The 19244-nt window shown below is 38.5% G+C and overlaps 1 protein-coding gene across 1 annotated transcript in view; it reads right to left on the bottom strand.

Annotated features, from left to right (window-relative positions):
- Positions 1-19244, bottom strand: part of eif2d (eukaryotic translation initiation factor 2D) — a 29521-nt gene extending 10277 nt beyond the window's left edge. Inside the window, exons 1-12 of the mRNA XM_077515352.1 lie at positions 19049-19244; positions 16548-16738; positions 16386-16469; positions 16203-16293; positions 16012-16119; positions 11183-11460; positions 9042-9159; positions 8909-8954; positions 7352-7458; positions 7132-7269; positions 1663-1752; positions 1033-1128 (exon numbers count right to left, since the gene is read on the bottom strand). Coding sequence (XP_077371478.1) covers positions 1033-1128; positions 1663-1752; positions 7132-7269; positions 7352-7458; positions 8909-8954; positions 9042-9159; positions 11183-11460; positions 16012-16119; positions 16203-16293; positions 16386-16469; positions 16548-16738; positions 19049-19104 — 1403 coding nt within the window. The 5' untranslated portion in view covers positions 19105-19244. The remainder of the gene's footprint in view (positions 1-1032; positions 1129-1662; positions 1753-7131; positions 7270-7351; positions 7459-8908; positions 8955-9041; positions 9160-11182; positions 11461-16011; positions 16120-16202; positions 16294-16385; positions 16470-16547; positions 16739-19048) is intronic.

Genomic DNA, 19244 nt, shown 5'->3' with positions numbered 1-19244 from the left:
GCGACGGCACGTGCCTTTTGCTGCGGACAAACAAAAGCAATCCCACTGCATTGCCCGGTTGTCCAAAGCCAAGACAAAATCAATAAAATGGTTAAACGCTGTAGTCACGAGTGATAGCCGTTATCCTGATCGACTAACTGGCGTCCTGCGGTAGTCACGGCTTGTGTAAGAGAGACACAAGAAAGATACTGTCCAGTTTATTCCCTTCCTAAACCCTCATACAACTATGAAAAATGTCTGCGCTGGATCAAACTTCGTGGAAGACCACACTCACGACCAGTCAAATTCCTCCAAAATGAGCAGAAATCACTACGTCTGCACTAAGGTAATGTTCTCCATTGATGTTTTCAGCCAAAGGCTAACGATAGCGCCGGGTAGCTAACCGTCTATGCGTTTGTTGACTTACTATTTACTATATATGCCAAGCAAACATTGAAACTATGAGGTCATATAAATTCATTCTTACCCTGCTTGACAGGAATAATGTCCAAAAACTTTGGTTTTGCCGACAATCGGTCGAAGTGAGTGAGACGACCGTGGTCTTTTTATGACTTTTGCAGAAGCAGACAGCGATGCGTATTTCCTTTTGTTTTGGGGCAAAATTGCATGGTGAGGGAGTGAAGATATAACCTTCACTAAAATAATTTAACCCCCCTTTGGTTGCTTGGAAGAGAAATATCGGCGTCCTGAAAATACCTGAGCGAGAAATCACAAGGAAGATCTGACAACTTTGTCATTACAGCGCATGCTGTTTCGCGCATCTTGCTCAAACAATGTTGTAGGGAGTTGCTTGTCGCACAATGTGGGTGGGGAGTAGCATGCCACGGTAAGGTCAATTGGTCCGACAGTAACCTTTTTTTTTTGTCTGTTTCTTTACTTTAAAAAAAAAATCATCTCGTGGGCCGAATTAAAACCCTTTGCGGGCCTGATGTGGCCCGCTGCGGGCCGCATGTTTGACACCCCTGGTGTAGAACAAAGCTTGTTTGTGCGGTGTCAATTTGAAAAAAAAAAAAATAAAATCCCAAACGTTACCTGCTGAAAAGGTCATCCCACTTGAGAGTCTCTACTTCCTGGTACTCTGATTTCTCCAGCAAGCAGTCACATAAAGTTGGGTTGATCCTCACGTAACTGGTTGAAAAGCAAACACACAACATGATTGTCTGACTTCCACTTGCGCATTCAACTGGAAGGCAGGCCACGTGCTGCCTTGTTAGGCTTTTCATGGTTTAATCGGCTTCATCTCTCTTACAGCGAAATCATCAATTTATGTGAAACGACAAAGACAAAAAAAGAACAGGAATGCCCCTTCAGATTGGGAGTCACATTTTCAGCATTTAGATCTGATTACAGCCGCATCACATGCCCCGGAGTGGTGAATGTTGGGACCCTGAACCACTAGAACTGAACTATACTGAACCCTGAAGCAAGCGGTGCCCTTATTATGATTCTAATCTTCCACTGTTTATTACTGACTGCCAAAAACAGTTTTTCTTTCCATCTCGCCTGCTGACTAAAGGAGCAGTTTAATTTAACGTAAACACTGTATGTCATTTTAATTACCTTCACAAAATAAGTATTATGCAAAGTGAAATGTTTTCCATGTATTTATGACTTAGTGTCAACGCACTGTTTATGCATTTGCAGAAAGTTGATTGTACTTACTTCTTATTGGTTTCATCCACCAAGTCGTTCGTCTTCACATAGTCGGTGACGATGCTTCTCACCTCAGCAGCCTGCAGTGCCGCGCCTTTCCTGTGGGAGCGCCAGAGAACATCATTTTAAACTAATAGAATGGCTGCATCCTTTAGTCATTGATACAGTTATTTCACAATTTATAGATATACTGTACTGTAAAAAAACGAGTGTGATATTGATTTGTGTTGAGGTCATTTTTCTGCCACTAGATAGCATAATTGAATTTTTAAGACATTGGTGACAGCACAGTGCATTTTTCTTTTCATATTAAGAGCTACCTCATCTTTAACATGAAGTAACTTGTGAAATTCTGCACATATTTCAAACTATAAAATACAACTTGACCCCAGTCACCACAAATGTATGCATTATTTATTAAAGTAATTATTTATTGAATTAATTTATTTCTGCTAAATTTTGACGTGGATGTGGCTTTCCAAGTAAGGGGTGTTCATTAATCACGAATTAAAAAAAATTGTGGCGTTAAAGGAACTTTAAATTAAGGCACTAATTTTGACACCCCTCTGTTATACTAACACTTCATGTTACATACAGAGCACATCTCTCCATGTGAGGTGCCTGGCTTTGGTTTGAGGTTCGTTGGACATTGGTGGAGTTAGTGAAGTGAGGCTAGTTAACAGTATGATAACATGGACCAAAATCTCAGGGCAAAGTTTTCACCAGTCTGTGCCGTGAAGAGCCAAGTTGTGAATGTAAAAGCAGCTCCAATCAGGTACTTGCAAAGTTTATATTACAACAAGTCCAATGAGCACTACAGGACTGCATATGAGAAAAAAAAATATCACACTTTTGACATCACAGACTGGCAAAATAACAGTCATGAGATCCTGGAGATATCAACGAGGATTTGCTTTAAAGGCATGACTTAGATTTCTCAGTAATGTTACGGTTTTTTTAGACGTTACTGTAAAAAAAAAAAAAAAAAAAAAAAAAAAAAAAAATCCCAAGCAACACACATTTGATACATTTAAAATTATTGCATATCATAATAACACATGTCATTCAGCTGAGAAAAGTAAATTAATAAAACGGGAGTCATTTAGACACTTTCTTACACATTCTAAAAGTTGAGTTTGCTGTTGTAACTCACTCCCAACCCCCCTTACTTTCAGGGTTGTTTGGACGTTAAAGCGATACAAGACTAACTCATTTTCCAGTATTGGATTTGGCATTGTGTACAAAGAATAAAAATGCAAATATCTCTGGCATCTTATTCCCTGAATTTTATTTTAAACCGTTTAAGTATCCGAATTCGAACGTACTGTGAAGCTCAATTCACACTGCCAGCAGAACGGACGTGGTGCGTTTTCCGTACGGACGGCGCAAGGATAGAACGCATTCAAGTCTACGTGTCAATTCACACCAGCTGCGGTGCGGAACGACTGCGGCGATGCAGAAGGTTTCCGCAAGTGTTCTATTTCTTCCGGACACCGCATGCGGAATTTTGATGAAGCTGAAGAAATGACATGAGCCGGACAGGAAGTCGGGCATCTCGCATCAAGGTAAATCCGGTATATTTAAAAATAAAACCGTTTGCGAACTACATAGCATGACATGAGTCGGACATTTAAGACAAAAAAAAAAAAAAAAAGCTCAGAATGAATTAAAGATGACAAAATAACACTATTTAAACACAAAACGTACTTACCCATTCAAATTGAAAAACACTTTATTTGTCCCCGAGGGGCAATTCAATGGCATACGAGCAGTGTTAAAAAACAGGCATTATATCAATAAACATAAAAAAACATACCTAAATACTACAGGTAAAAATCATTCCAGCTAACTAACAATAAAAAGAAAACAAAGTGTTCTGTGCTTCATTTTAAAGTGCTACATGCATTCCATCAGTCAGTCCATCGCAAAAACTGACGGAATGTATGTAGCACTTTAAGTGTGAAGCACAGAGCACTTTCTTTTCTTACCCATGGTGGTAGACGTCCCAGAAATAATGTCCAAAAAGCATATTGATGTGGCAACAGGCTATTGTTAACAAAATAGGACTCCATATACACGGTTATTATCACGTGAACTCAATTCTCCAGCATGAACCCCACGTGATCTTGTGGTCTGGCGGGTGCACACATGCAACGCACGCGGTGTAAATTGCAGTCCTTGCGGATGCCGTGCCAGGGCCGTACGGGAAACACACCGCGTCCTTTCCGCAGTCAGCGTGAATTGGGCTTGAGGAACGCCATGTTCCTGGTTACGTGATCGTGATGACGTATCCCGTACGTAAACCGGAAGCCATCTTCGCTCATTTCAATGGGAGTTTGCTGACATAATGGGCAAGAAAGACTGTCTTCGATCCCAAATACTGCGCCAATCCTGATCAGAGTAAATCCTCAGCACTTCATGTCATTCCGTGTGAGGTTGGGGTGGTGGGGGGTGGCCACTCCTAATGTGGGCTAAAGCGTGCTTAGCACACGACATGTAGCTTAGCTTAGCAGAGTAAAAGTCACCCGGATGTTTACCGTCCACTTCGACTCACCGGCGGCTGCCTCTGCCAGTTTCATCCGGCTTTCGGTTGGCAACAAATCTTTGACGCGTCCTACATGGCTGTTCTGCTTTTGAAGAAGTGCTTCTTTGTTGTAAGGCGTAATTCGACCTTTGATGTCCGCCGTGGGACACGATAATAGGGCAGTTCACAATTACCCCCAAACTACTATTTTTAGAACAGCGCTCTGCGCGTGGGCGTGGCCAGTTGAGTTTGGACAAGAAATGGAGCACTGCACAGGCAGGCGACTGAGGCGAGTGTATTAGTGCGAGTCCAAACTTGTGAACTGACTTACTATTTTACCTTAAATATCCTTAACAAACGTATTATAGTTACAACAAACCTCTGCTGCTTTGGTGTCTGCCGCTATGTGACTGTGTTGCGATGTTGGCAAGACAAGACTGCAATGCACATTTCATTGTTTTTAAATTAATGCATACATAAATTTTCTCTTATAAGCTATATCTGTGAGGGTTATTCAAAGACTTGTCCGCATCATGTTGTCAGGACAATGAACAATTAAATGAACGCAAAGGCCATCAGGACAAAATTGGCTGTGAAATGTAAACCCAACTGAGTCCATTTATGTACAGTAAGCTCTTGACAACATTAGACATGCACATGGCAGCCAAACCAGTATTACACCTGTCCAAAACCTGAGATCATAAATTACATGATGTATGTATGTATGTTCCAAAAAAACATTCAAACCACTTGTACATCATGTGTCTGACGATCAGATTCAGCCCTGTTTGTTAATTGTTTTTAATTACTGGTTATTTTAGGCATAATAAAGTCTCAAAACAATTTTTATAAATATGGGCTCACATCGTCCACTCAAAAATAACGGAAAACGTAATTTATTAAAACGTGAACATTTCTGAAATGCATGAAGAGCCTCATTGAAGAGGCTCGTAAACTATGCCGCGCAGTCTCGTCAGTGTTGAGTGTTTGTATCATGTATGCATGCTTGAAACTGCAGTAGAACAACTGTGTGCGCAGACAAACTGCTATTAAAAGTGAAGTGGGAATGGTGTCCTGTTATGTGTGTGGTACACGCGCCGGCTGGCGTCACTGTAGTGACGTGATGCCCGTTCACTTTGGACAGAGCCGCTCCGTCCCACAACACGACATGGCTGTTCCCCTTGCATTTAAGCTTTTTTGTCACATTTTTCTTTCCCATTCCATTAACCACACGTACTATATCAAGTTTTAATTTGTTTATAGGAAGTTAATATAAAAAATACAAACAGTAAATACAGCTGCAGGTTAGGATTTTTTTTTTTACTGCGCTGAAAGACATTTGCTGTGTGCTGAGGTTGTAAGAGCACTGCGCGATTGCGCACGCGCGCAGCTTAGAGGGAACTAGGGGTGTGAATTGCCTAGTACCTGACGATTCGATTCGTATCACGATTCATAGGTCACGATTCGATTCCATACTGATTAATCCCGATACGAATTTACAAGTCGATTGTTGCAATTATTTTATTTAAATTTAGTAAATACTAATCAGTAAACTTGTACAGTGTAAGATTTGTATGAAAATGTATTATGTATTTATCTGAAACTCGTCTTATACAGGTTGTAATCTGTTTCATGTTTGAACAGCATTAAAATAAAATATTAAGGCTTAATGTTCCATTAATATAACATTCCTCCATGCTTAAGGTGTGAACCCAAAGGCGTTTTGGTGAATATTTTTCCATCAAAAATGGATATTTAAAAATCGATTCGGCCGCCTATTGGATCAATTCGAGAATTGCGCGATGTAATATCGCAATATATTGGCGAATCGATTTTTTTTTAACACCCCTAGAGGGAACATTGGTCTGCACTGGCTTCAAGCATGTAAACGGAAGGGATTTATGTGAAAAATGTCACAGAAGACACCTAAAAGTGCTTTCTACATTTTGTCAGTGGAAATGGGCCAGCAGCTGAAAATCCAGACCAATATTAGCGACTGCAGCTATGTTTATCGTCTGTTTATCAGCGTTAGCCTTGCTAGCTGCCTGCTACAACATGTTAGCTACATCATGGTAAATTGTAAATACACCAGAAAGACCTCAAGTTCACCTACGGAAGCCACTGCTGCTTCGATGTGAAAATTAATATAAAATATCAGCGCTATATAACTTTCTTTGCTTTGCTTTCTTGAATTCTCGCAGTATTTGTGAGCCCACAACAACATGCTAGTTGCTCAGTGATGTGTGCAGTCACTGTGTCACCATGCCGCTTTACCAACAGTAACTAAACAGAAGTAACAGCCCAAAGGTAGGCCTAAAATCTTCCAATGAAAATTGTGACTTTAATGTGTTTCCTTTACGTGAATATTTGCGGCCAACATGAGAGTAGCAGCTACCAAGACCGCACCGGAGTGTCAGCAATGATCATACAGTTAATCTTACCTTTCACCTGAAAACTGCTTTCTTTCTGCTCACTTTGAGATCTCCGCATGTCAACCGTTTAAGTTGTTCCATGCATATTAATGAGGAAAACGTGACACCATTCGAGATCAACCCTATTCCTCGTGAGTTTCGTTGTTGTCATTCATTCCATGTCATTCAATGTGTATTTTACGCACGCGATACATCACGAAGATCACGTGACTGTCCAAAATGTCCGATACAGTACGTAACGCAAAAATATTCATAAAAATGCGCTATAAAATCATAATTGCTCAACATAAATTGGCAATTTTTTCAGGGAGGAGTTGAAATGAACCATTTTGCAGAAAAGCTGGTTAGTTTTTCATAAGTCTTACGTGTTGCTTTAAGGTCTACCACAGTGCCGCCCAGGCGGAGTGGAAGTCTAATTCAAGGAAATATGAAACATGTGGATGATTCCTGACTCACAAGCGTCTAGAATTCGCAGGAACATGTTTCATTATGGCTCACGCTCGGGAGTACACGCACACACACCTTTTGCTTGCATCCTGAAAAAGAGGCTGCAGTCGAGCTGACACCAAGTATAAAGTGGTGATCTCAGGAGGATGGTACGGCGTTTCTCCCAGTGGAAGCGCTTCCATGCACGTCTCCTCGGGGACACGGAAGCGTAGTCTGCATGTGACACATGTAGAGGGAACAAATGAGAACTGTGGTGATTTTCACTTTTGAATGAATCTGTAGAGGCCGAGCTCACTCTGGACTTTTCCAGTCCACCTCTACGATGCTCTCCACGCCCTTCGTCAGCTCTTTCACGCGTACGATGCTGTGCTGCTGCTGCATGACTTGCAGGAACTTGGAAAGCTGTTTGAAGATTCAAGTTGAAAGTAGAGTTAATTTCGTCAGCAAAAATTAAACACAAATAATATCGCCAACACACATTTTTCGCCAGACTAAGACTAGACTAATGCTGCATTTGAGGATGGTCGGAAGTTCGCCCGAGGCGAAAGTAAACAACCAAAATGGCGGATAGTGGTAAATTGCTTTTTATTTTGGTTCTTAAACACTGATTTTGACCTCCAGCAAACTTACCTTCTCATAATTTTTTTCTCATTTATTGTTTGTATCTAATTTCATAAGCATTCCGTACAGTTCAGTAGTTCACAATATAATTTCCTACCGGGAGATACTGTCACGTACGTTGCGTTACGTGAAGTTATGTTGAATATTTATGAATGAAAAAAGCTATCTAGTTTTATACTCAAGTAAATTGTGTTTTACCATTCACGGTCTGTGGTCGCCATTGTAGAGTGACGTCACTTGTAGTCTGTTGGTGAAGTCGGGGCCCTTTTTTTTCCCCGACTTCACAAGTGAAATTTCTGAGTTCAAGGGGGCGTTCCCGTACACACTTCCTGGTTTGAACTCGGAAATGTCCCTCTTCCGACCAGCCTCGAATGCAGCATAAAATCCTCATTAATAAACAATAAGTGGGACTAAATCAGTTTGCATTTTCATTGACTAATGAAGACGAGACGAAAATGTACTTCACTTAATAAAAAGTGGACTAAAATCTATGGACATTTTAGTTCATGAAGAAAAACGAGACAAATTATCTGATTTTTGTAAAATCTTGTCTATGCTAATCCGTCACGTCTGTGACACTGTCATGTGACACTCAATGACACACCCACTTTCAAATCTGCAGCTAGTGCAACATGCACAAACACATGGGACAGACAGGAGGTTAAAAAAAGTTTTGTTTTTTTTTCCCAGTAAATTATAGTTACATAACAGTTAACATAACATTAATCCAACGGGTATAATGTTCCAACAACAATGTTAATCCGATCGCTAACTAATGCTGGCTAACTTACTAGCTCATAGCATGGAGCCATGTTAGCCACTTATTGATATACTGTAATTGTGTGTCAAGTTGTTTTTCATCAAAAAGATGAGAGAAAATTTGATGTGAAATAGCTTAAGATCCGAAATGTTCAACATAATCTGCTGACAAAAAAAAAATATGCAGGGGTTAAATGATTGTCTTGACTAAAACGTCGACAGTTTTTGTTGACTAAAACCAGATGAATAAAATGTTTTCTTGGACTAAAATAAAAACTAAAATGCTACCTTTATAGTCGACTAAAAATGGACTAAATAAAAAAACAGGATGAGGTTGACTAACTATGATATAAACTAACAAGCGTGATTGAAACTGGACTAAAACTGAGATTAAATAAAAAAATGGCAGATAAAATTAACACGCGTTGAAAGAAATTTGCGGGATTCAAACATGACATTCATTCACATGTACCTTTTTATAGCTGGATTTTTTGATATCTAGTTGTTTTCCGCTGGGGCTGAAGGGAAAAAACAAAAACAGAATGTTTTGAGTAAATCACTGAATTCCTCTTGAACGCTTTGTGACTAACGTCTGACTCGGTTACCAGCAGGAGACCATGTGGTTGCGGAGAAAAGTGCTTGTCAGTAGAGGGAGCTCTGCTTTCTTCACCTTGCTCTTGAGAGCCAGGAGAAAGCACTGCCAAAGTAAAGTATCCATGACCTCTGTGAAAACAAATGACGGCCGGGGTCACACACACTTAACTATTTTCCCCTTTCACCACATCGCACCATCATGCGCTCATGAAAGGGCTCTGCATACGTGATCGCTGCATGCCTCCTGCAACCAATTACTGTCTGAAATTTAGGAATTTGAATGGAATCTTGGTTCCTGTGAAGCTGAGGCACATCAAAGGACGAGCGCTTGTGGCAAAAACCACAGCGCCACATCAAAAGCATGTTGCTATTATCACAATACCAATAAATGACACAGAAGATCAAGACGAAGACGATGTTACACATGTAGGTGGTATTATTATTATTTTTTTTACAAACTCACGTCACTTGGCAGAAATAACCACAATGGTGGTTTTCCAAAACTGCAATTTTAAACAGTTATTTTCAAAACAATCCTTTTCTCCTCTGATTGTGCCACGCTCCACACTTTTGAGTTAAGTTGATTACTAAGGAATGCAACAAATGGTGTGGGGTTACATGTTGCGGTGTAAATTCCAACAGACAAATGGAAAAACTACGTCGTAGAGGTCAATGAACCGTGCGCTTCCGTTCTAAAACAAACAACTTGACAGCGAGTGACAAAGCCAAGCAGAAAACACATTCGCTGGTACTGCGTTTACGGTTTTCTACATGTAACAAGCTAAACTGAATACATGCTTTCTGCCTGGTGGAGGTAAAAACAAGGACGTAGCACTTGATCATCATAACTCATTTCATATGATCTTGTCTCTACACATTCCGAATATAACAAATTAGTCCTTTAGAAAAGCTGAAAGAGATTTAAAAAAAAAAAAAAAAAAAAAAAGGATCTACTGTCAAGTAATTTTGAGAACATTTATTGTAGCCTATGGACAGAGAGATGGAAGTGTCCACCTCTGTTATTTTGTAACTGCGGTTTTTAATCAAATACAAATGTCTTCTTAACAGAGACCACTTTCTGTCAACAAATTTGTGTCTTTCTTAAACACTATTGTCATGCAACATGTCAGTCAGTTAGTCATTTGTTTCATTTTATAAACTGTGACACAATTCTTTGTGTAACACTGCAAAAGTAAAGAAATAAAATTACTTAAATATTAAATCAGAAATTGTGTTTCAAAAAGTCGAAACATAAAATGTATTAAAACTTTAAAATTTAAGATATAAAACACATTTTTCATGGAAACATATGTAAAACTGTGTCAGTTGCTGGACAGATAAAATGTCTTCCACAAGTAAAAGTAAGCTCATGAGTGTTCTTCGCCTGAAGACTTCCGTACATTTCCCCGCCACTCTTATGAGGTGCTCCCCCTAGCGGCCCTCCAAGTAATTGCTCAATAAGTCATGAACAATGGAGCTGTTTATAGTGGCTGTATATTGACTACAAATATCGCGATACTTGCGTAGGCGTATCGATTGGGAGACAAAGCCTCACAATTTATCACGATATCGATATATCGTCACACTCCTACATGTCAATCTTCGATTAGCTTAGCAATTAGCACGGCCTCTTTGTCTTGTGCTAATCGTCCGGTCGTGAGAACGATACAACAAGTCTAGCTTATTTGCCACAACGGAGGTGATTATCAACTTTGGAGCGACTCTGCTTTTGTGTTTAGTCGCGCACTAGTGCCAATTGAAGCTCAATGCTAGTTAGCTGGTGCGGCGTAATCGGCACAGAGCTTGCCTCGACTGCCCACTTCCCGCACATAGTTGACGTAAGCGTATTGCAATGTACGTCAAGCCCAGTGCAGCAAATTTTGAACACTTCCAAATAACACTCAGCACAAAACATTCAGGTTTCTACAAAGATGCAAAAAAAAAAAAAAAGGAAAAGCCTACTAGAACTATATTTAGGGTAAATCAGACGCAAATAAAGCAGATGTTTAACAAAGTTTGAAAGTGACTGGTTGGGGTGTGCTGACTTTTTCTATTCACCGGACAAAACTTTTCCGTACCAGTTCAAAGTTTCGATACAGTTTGTGATGAGTGTGCACAATGTGTTTGTATGAAGATGGCCTAAATCTTGTACCTTGTGGTGACTTTTGATCTTCTTGGTCCTCCTCCCTTTCCTCGTCACCCTTTTCAACTACCCCTTCGTCTTGCTCAGCCACAGCAGGGCAGGCTTGACCTTTGACCGGCTCGCTTGCTTGCTGCTCTTGCACTGCACTCTGCTCACCTTCCTCCTCCTCCTCCTCATCTTCCCCACTTTCTTCTTGCTCATCAGTCACACATTTGTCACCATTCACATCCTCAGCTTCCCCCTCCTCATCTGGTAAAGTGGGAGGACAGGACTTTTCTCCAAAAGCCCTGAAAAACAAAAAATAAAGTGGACATTATGAAGAAAACATTATTAATCACAATTCATTTGGTAATCATTGAAATCACGATTAGGACAACCATTTGTTTTTTGGTAAAAAACAAGAAAATGTTTAAACGTAAAAAATATGAAGACAATTACATTTGTTTGAAACACTATAATTACGCAAGTTCCTTTTGGACCAAACAAGATTAATTAAAATAGTCATTTGAAAATTTAAAAGAAGATGCAAATATATGAATTTAACAACTTATTTGGTCCCAAAAAGTATAAATACGTTCTATTTTAAATGTTTAATGTCCCAAAGACGTATTTATACGTTTTGTTTTGTTTTTTTTAATGTTTTTTTTTTTTTTATGCTAGAGTATACAGACGGTTTTGATACAGCCTCTCAACCACAAAGAATGGGTGAAGCAATGGTAGTAATCACAAAAACGGCCAGCAGGTGGCAGCAGAGCAAAGGAGATCAACCAGGGCCATGTTGAAAAAAAGCTCAATCATTCACAATTCTAAATAGATTTGTGAATAATGATTAAACTTAGCTATATTCTAATGATAATTGCTGCAAACCGGAAACAGATAAAAATATACTTTTTTTTCCTGATGAAAGAAGAGACTCTACTCTTTCTGTTGGTAGGTTCCATGTTTTTATAGCAATAGAACACAATATTCTGTGGGCCTTGCAAAATCAGTCCAAATTCAGTAAAACAGCGTGAAGGAGTGAAGGGGACTGCTTCTGTGAAAATGGCTGCCAGTGAATGAGTTTTAATCTTTTATTTTTGTTTATGATGATGCCAATTTGATAATTGTGGAGTGTAATACATGAAATTGTAATTGAATTTCAATGAATTGCATAGCCCTAAGTAGACATATGAAAAGCAAACTTACACAGTGGTGCCCTGAGATAAGAGTTTAATTGGTACTGTGACTATGCTTGTAACTCAAAACACTCTTATCTCAAACTTTCTTGAATGAATTGAATTGACGTTAATCCCTTCCAGCCTTACTTAAGAAAATTGTAATTGTAATTTAAGAAAAATATTACGGTTATATTTAACTTAACAGAATAATAACAAAATTGAATAGAATGTTAAAGAACTAACCAGTTTGTGTATCATGATTAAGATCAGTCATTTTCAAGGACTCCGCAGTCAGAAAGAGTACCGTCACGGTCCAGGGGTACATTTGCATATGGCGATGTAGCAGATGTACAATTCATACAATTTTGGCTGTCACAAATGAATTGACCAAATTGTTCCTGATATTTTCCTTTAAAATGTGGGCTTGGCTCTGCTGCACATCAAATCATGCACTTTCTCAACCAGTAGTCAGACAACCACCAATGTCTTAAGGCTTCATTAAGCTGCCCAAATAACAAACAAGAGCACCCTGCAGCGGGAGAGTCTTATGAGAGTGGCTCATGTCGAGAAAAACAAAGTACAGCACAAAAAAAAAAAAAATTGGAAAAGGGATCCTAGACTGGTGTCAGATTCCGGGCAGGGGACAAAAAACAAGATTATAGCACAAAGTTAGCTAGCCTCTGATAAATTTTGGATTATTGAATAAATTCAAATGAAAATCTATTCACTTAAAGTTGTATTTTGGACTGAAAATACCGTATGTTGTTTGTTGAAAGGTAATGTAATAAAAACACAGATGTTTACCCTAACATGACAACTAATTGTGATTAATAATGGTGATTACAAAACTGATCAAATAATAAATAATCCCAATTATAATTTTTAGGCATAATGGGTCAACCCGGGTCAGATGCATCCACCACATACATAGATCCACATCTCCAATTGACAACTCAACCAAGTAGAGTGTATGAGGTGTGTGGCATCCACAAGTGAAAACTTTTTTATTTTCTTCTGGGCTCCGCTTCCACAAGTGCAACACTATAGCGCCGCCCTAAAGACAGCCCAGTAGCTAGCTAGTACATGAGGCAAGGTGAACGAACCCTGTCCCCTTAAAAAGCAGGCTAATTTCAACGGGACTAGAAATAGACAGGCACATGGCTAAGACACCTGTCAATCTATTTAAATTGTGAAAATACAGCTGTCAAACTTTTTTTTTTTTTTTAATCAGATTAATCACATCTTAGAATTTTGATTAATCACAATTTATCGCGTAATTAAAAAGGCTTTTTTAATCAATATTTTTTTTGCCCGCCAACTTTAAATTTTGTTAATTTTTCTACATTTAATGTTATGAGGACGTCTTCAAAACATTTTATCCACAGCATGCGCTCATCCTCCTCTTTTTCTCATCAGTTAATTACTTGCATAATTTCAAATGGGAAAAAAAATTATCCAAATAGTTTGACATGAACAACTATTCTGAGTGTCATACGCCAACATTTATTAAATGCTTTACTTTAAAGGGATAGTTCGGATTTTTTGACATTAATCTCCATTTCATTATCACCTCCAGTGTGTGTGATCATCACTGACTTACCCCTGAATGCGTTCTGTGACACGAGTTCTGGTCCGGTGTTGGACGAGAAGAAAATAGTCCGGCAAGTTGGCTGGGGCCACCTAAATAAAGCGTTTTTCTTCTAAAAACAATTTGTGTTCAAAAGAGTGATACATTTACATACAAAACTCCCTCCGGAAAAAAAGTCAGACTTCATTACCGCCGGGCACTATTTTTCTGTTCATTCGTATCGCTGCGCGGCGCCCCGCATGCAGCTGATAGACGCGCACCAATCTACAAGTTGTTTGTCTTTTCGACGGCGGAAGGCGCGACTATCAGCTGTCTGCAGCGCGTCTATCAGCTGTCTACAGGGTGATGCGCAGTGATACGAACGAACAGAAAAAAAGTGCCTGGCGGTAATGGAATCTGACTTTTTTTCTGGAGGGAGTTTTTTTTTTTTTAAATGGAAATGTATCACTCTTTTGAACACAAATTGTTTTTAGAAGAAAATGCTTTATTTAGTTGGCCCCAGCCAACTTGCTGGACTATTTTCCTCTCGTCCAACACCGGACCAGAAATCGTGTCACAGAACGCTATCAGGGGTAAGTCAGTACTGATCGCACACACTGAAGGTGAGGATGAAATAGAAATTCGTGTCAAAAAATCTGAACTATCCCTTTAATGCATGTAGTTATGTTTACTGCTTAAACACAACCTGTGCTACCTTTAACGTAACCATCTGCTGTCAGCTAAAGGATCATATGCAGTCAAAATGAACAGTGTAATTCATCTGCGTTAACACATGATTAATGCAATAAATTTTTGTGATTAATTAATTAGTTAACGCTTTAACTTTGACGGCACTAGAAAAAAAAAATCTCCCTTCAAATAAGTGCAGAAATGACTGATCTCTCTACTTTGGTCATTTGTTGATCATGACTAATGAATATAGAGAATGTAACGCACCTTGAGCACTGCCTAAATATAAGCTTTTGTTTTTTTACATTTATTTATTAAGGGTGCTCAACTCTACAAAATAATTTCATTCATTCTGACATTTAGACCAGTGGGTGGCGGTAGTACATTTTTAATGACCAGAAGAAGATAGAAGAAGAAGAAGATGATGAGGAAGAAGAAGAAGATGATGATGAAGAAGATGATGATGATGAAGAAAAAGAAGATGGTTATGATGATGATGATGATGAAGAAGATGATGATAGTGAAGATAGAAGAAGAATGGAGATGATGATGATGGTGAAAATAGAAGAAGAATGAAGAAGAAGAAGAAGAAAAAGAAGAGGAATGAAGAATGAAGAAGAATGAAGCTGAAGAAAAGAATGAAGCAGAAGAAGAATGACGCAGAAGAAGAAGAATGAAGCAGAAGAAAAGAGGAATGAAGCAGAAGAAAAGAGGAATGAAGCAGAAGAAAAGAAGAATAAAGCAGAAGAAGAAGAAGAAGAATGAAGCAGAAGCAGAAGAAGAAGAATGAATCAGAAGGTAGAAAAAGAAGAATGAAAAAGAAGAGAAAAAGAAGAAGAATGAAACAGAAGAAGATAGAAAAAGAAGAATGAAGCAGAAGAAAATAGAAAAAGAAGATGATGATGGAAAAAGAGGCTAGAAAAAGAAAACAATTGAAGAGCCTGACCATCATTCAGCAAGGACACTAAATGGCGAATGGCGAATGGTATTCGATTTGCTTGGTACAAAGTTGATCGACCTTCCATATCCAAATCCCGGTCAGTTGCTTCCCAAATTAAATTAAATGACTGAATCAAATCGAATTTAGAATCAATATAAGCTATCACTACAATTGAAATATCTCGTGATACTTAATCACTGACTGATAATGCTGCCTGAATATTCCTAATATAATCACATTGCTCTGAAACTGCTGTTATCCCATGTTAACCAAACATATCTATCAGCAACGCTATCACTGATAAAAAAAAGAAGAAAAAAAATAAATAAAAAAAAGGAGGGAGGTACATCAAGTGCAACCGATAACATGTTGACGAAAACATTTCATGCCAATTAATTATCTGTGCCCACTGTGGACAGATTATTCCTGCAGTAACACAGCGCTCATTGAAGCCGTCTGTGGCTTGCGGAAGAAAGCCACTCACCAGAGATGATCCATGTACGTGTGCAAAACGCACACTCCTCTTCCTTTCATGCCCGCGCTGAGCATTTCTGCATTCGAGACTACAGCGGTGCCAATTGCCACAGGAGCTCTGGAATCATTACAGAGAGTTCTGTTCAATATGTATATGTCTATGAAGAAAAAAAACAGTAATTAAAAAAAAAAAAAGCATACTTATTATTAACAAGCGTAACAGCGCAGGCGTCCCCCTGTTTTACGTCTGGGAGTCCACTGGAAGGCACTACCACACCAGGAAGCATCAGATCTGTAGACGGGAAGTTATTCAATGGATGCAACTTTTTGATCATTCGAATCAAATGTAAAAAATATTTTCCAGCTGTTCAAAAAGACGCTTACCAGCTCCTCCGATCAACTTGTGAAGAACAGGGGGCCACGTCCTGAACGTCGGCAGGGCAGCAGGGTAGTGCCAAAGCATATACACTATTGCAATATGAAAATGCACGTTTGAATTTCATAAATGAGCATTTCGTCGGTTTGACGTTGTCGACTTTTAATCACCTGTAGGATAAAGTTGTTTGTTCACTTCAAAGAAGAGCGGGTTCTTATGACCAACATATAATGTCACAGCGTCTCCCTTGTGCGCATAGATCTTCACAACACTGAAATCCTCTTTGTTCGGGACCAGCTCTGTTAATTCATCAGAAGACAGACAAGGGAAGGCTGCTGCTATGTCAGCCTTCAGCTTCCTCCTAAATTAAAATGCAATGTTATTTGGGTGAGAGAATCCAGTAGTATACAATTCACTTCAAGCCAGATACATATACATTAAGTAGGGTATTCAAAAGCAAATATGTTTGCTTAGAGTAATAAAAAAACAATTAGCAGACTACAGCAGTTTTTATTATTATTGCTAATTTATTTTGAACGTGCATATTGCATACAAATAAGAATAAATTAACTAGTGAAAAGGAAAAAAAATGCTAAATTAAACCAATAAAATATGAAGTAAAAAAAAAGAAAAAAAAAAGCTAAAGTTAAGTTAGATCAATCAATGCAAAATCTGCGATATCATACCTGCTTACACATGCTCGAAAAGGAGTAGGAAGAAGTATATAATTATTCTCATCTATTCCTACCCCCATACCCTTATTTAATTATCAATTTATTTCAGTATTTAAGAATATTCATATTGATCTATACATAAAATACAAAATACAATATTCTAATTTAAAATACATTGTGCAATGCCGTATTTATCTACCAGTATGTAGTTTTCCATAGTATTTTAATTTTCAATCACTAACCCATCAATATACTTCCTATGTTTATTTTACTAAAAATAATACAACGTAACCCTTATTTTCATCAGTATTTCTACTCTGCATTATTATATCCTTATCTATGTATGTACATCATCAGTAACATATAGTAATTGTTGTTATAGCTTATTCCAATTATGTGCTTAACCAGCCTCTCCTCTTCTCCATATCTCCAAAATATTTCATTTATATACACACATATATGTATATACACACATATATGTATGTATGTATGTATGTATATATATATATATATATTAGAGGTGTGCAAAATTTCCGATTCTTAGATTATTCACGATTCGGCCGTGGAACAATCGAGAACGATTCACAAAAGTCCAAATTCCGATTATATAAATATGCCAAGGGAACCGAAACTAAAAGTGGACCGGAGCGGAAAGTACGCGGAACTGAAACGCAGTAGCGCTCGCGGTCTTCGGGACGCTTAATGGGACGGACCGAGAGTACACATCCACAACTCACGCCTCGACATTCAAAACAACAACAAGCATGGCTGAGCTGACCAACCCACCTCTTCGTCAGATCAGACCTGCTCCGAAAAGGCAAACAACTTCAGGCGGAAGTATCAGCTAGCTGGCTGCAGTGCGTCGGTTAGCGTTCTACAGGGCGCCGCGCAGTGATACGAACGAACGAACAGAAAAGTAGTGGCTGGCGGTAATGGCGTCTGACTTTATTCAGAAAAGAGTATTGTGGTGGAAATGTATCACGCTTTTGAAAACAAATAGTTTTTAGAAGAAAAAGGCTTTATTTCCGAGACCCCAGCCAGCTTGCTGGACTATTTTCCTCTCGTCCAACGTCGAACATGAACGCGTGTCACCGAACGCTGTCAGAAAGAAGTCAGTGCTGATCGCACACACGGGAGGTGAGGATCAAATTGAGATTCATGTTAAAAAAGCCGAACGATCCCTTTAATGTTTACACGTTCATGTTTACACAAGTTAAAAAGCAGAAAAGCACTTGAGGTTTTTTTTTTTTGTACCTCTGAGAAACTTTAATGTTTACATGTTCATCTTTACACAACTTAAAAAGCAGGAAAGCACTTTTTTTTTTTTTAGGCATTTGTATTGAAGTAGTAGTTCACATTGTCTTTCATTTATATCTCAGTGCACTTTTGAGTGGATAAAAATAATATATTTTTGCTCAATGCTATGTTTTATTCTGTTGAAGACTGAATATACTTAAAAGCTGTTGTTACAGAATGAGGACTTGAGTATTTTATTTACTGTTTTGAACTGTTAACTTGATACTGAAATAGTAGTTTATTTAGGCCTGAGAGGACTTTTGTACTATTTTTGTAACTAATGTACGAAACATTAAAAGCACCAAAATACATTGTTTTTTTTCTGCTGCCTGGGGGGAAATCAATAATCGTTTTATAATCGAATCGTAGCCTCTGAATCGTAATCGCAATCGAATCGTGAGGTGCCCCAAGATTCCCACCTCTAATATATATATATATATATATATATATAATAAACTGATTGGCTGTTGAACATAGCTGCAGTTCCCCTAGAGTGTTCCATATTTTTGACTTGAGATATTGGGAAAACGTCGAACTAAAGCATGTTGTTTCACGTTGTTTCACTATCAGCTACAGAACATGCATTTATTAATGTCGGTGGCTGGTAGACGGGATTTTTTTTATTCTTTTAGTGGACAAAAAAAAAGACAAGGTTGGCTATTGAGATTTAGCAAAAAGCACAGTCTGTCGCTGTCACTCACCTGTCGGATCCCTTCATTACAACGTTGGATTTAACTCGAAACGATTTTGCAAACATCTTAACGGAAAATGAATAAAAAATAAACAGGACAAATACCGTATACTATATTACATGCTAGTATGCAAATATTAACAATGATAAACTCGCTTATTGCAGCAGCTTGTGCGTTGCGTTTAACCGCCCGGTGCGTATTTACT

Source organism: Festucalex cinctus, chromosome 2 (assembly GCF_051991245.1).
Source record: "Festucalex cinctus isolate MCC-2025b chromosome 2, RoL_Fcin_1.0, whole genome shotgun sequence".
Classification (NCBI taxonomy): Eukaryota; Metazoa; Chordata; class Actinopteri; order Syngnathiformes; family Syngnathidae; genus Festucalex; species Festucalex cinctus.
Note: the sequence above shows the minus strand (reverse complement) of the source record. Positions and strands in the feature narration are given on the sequence as shown.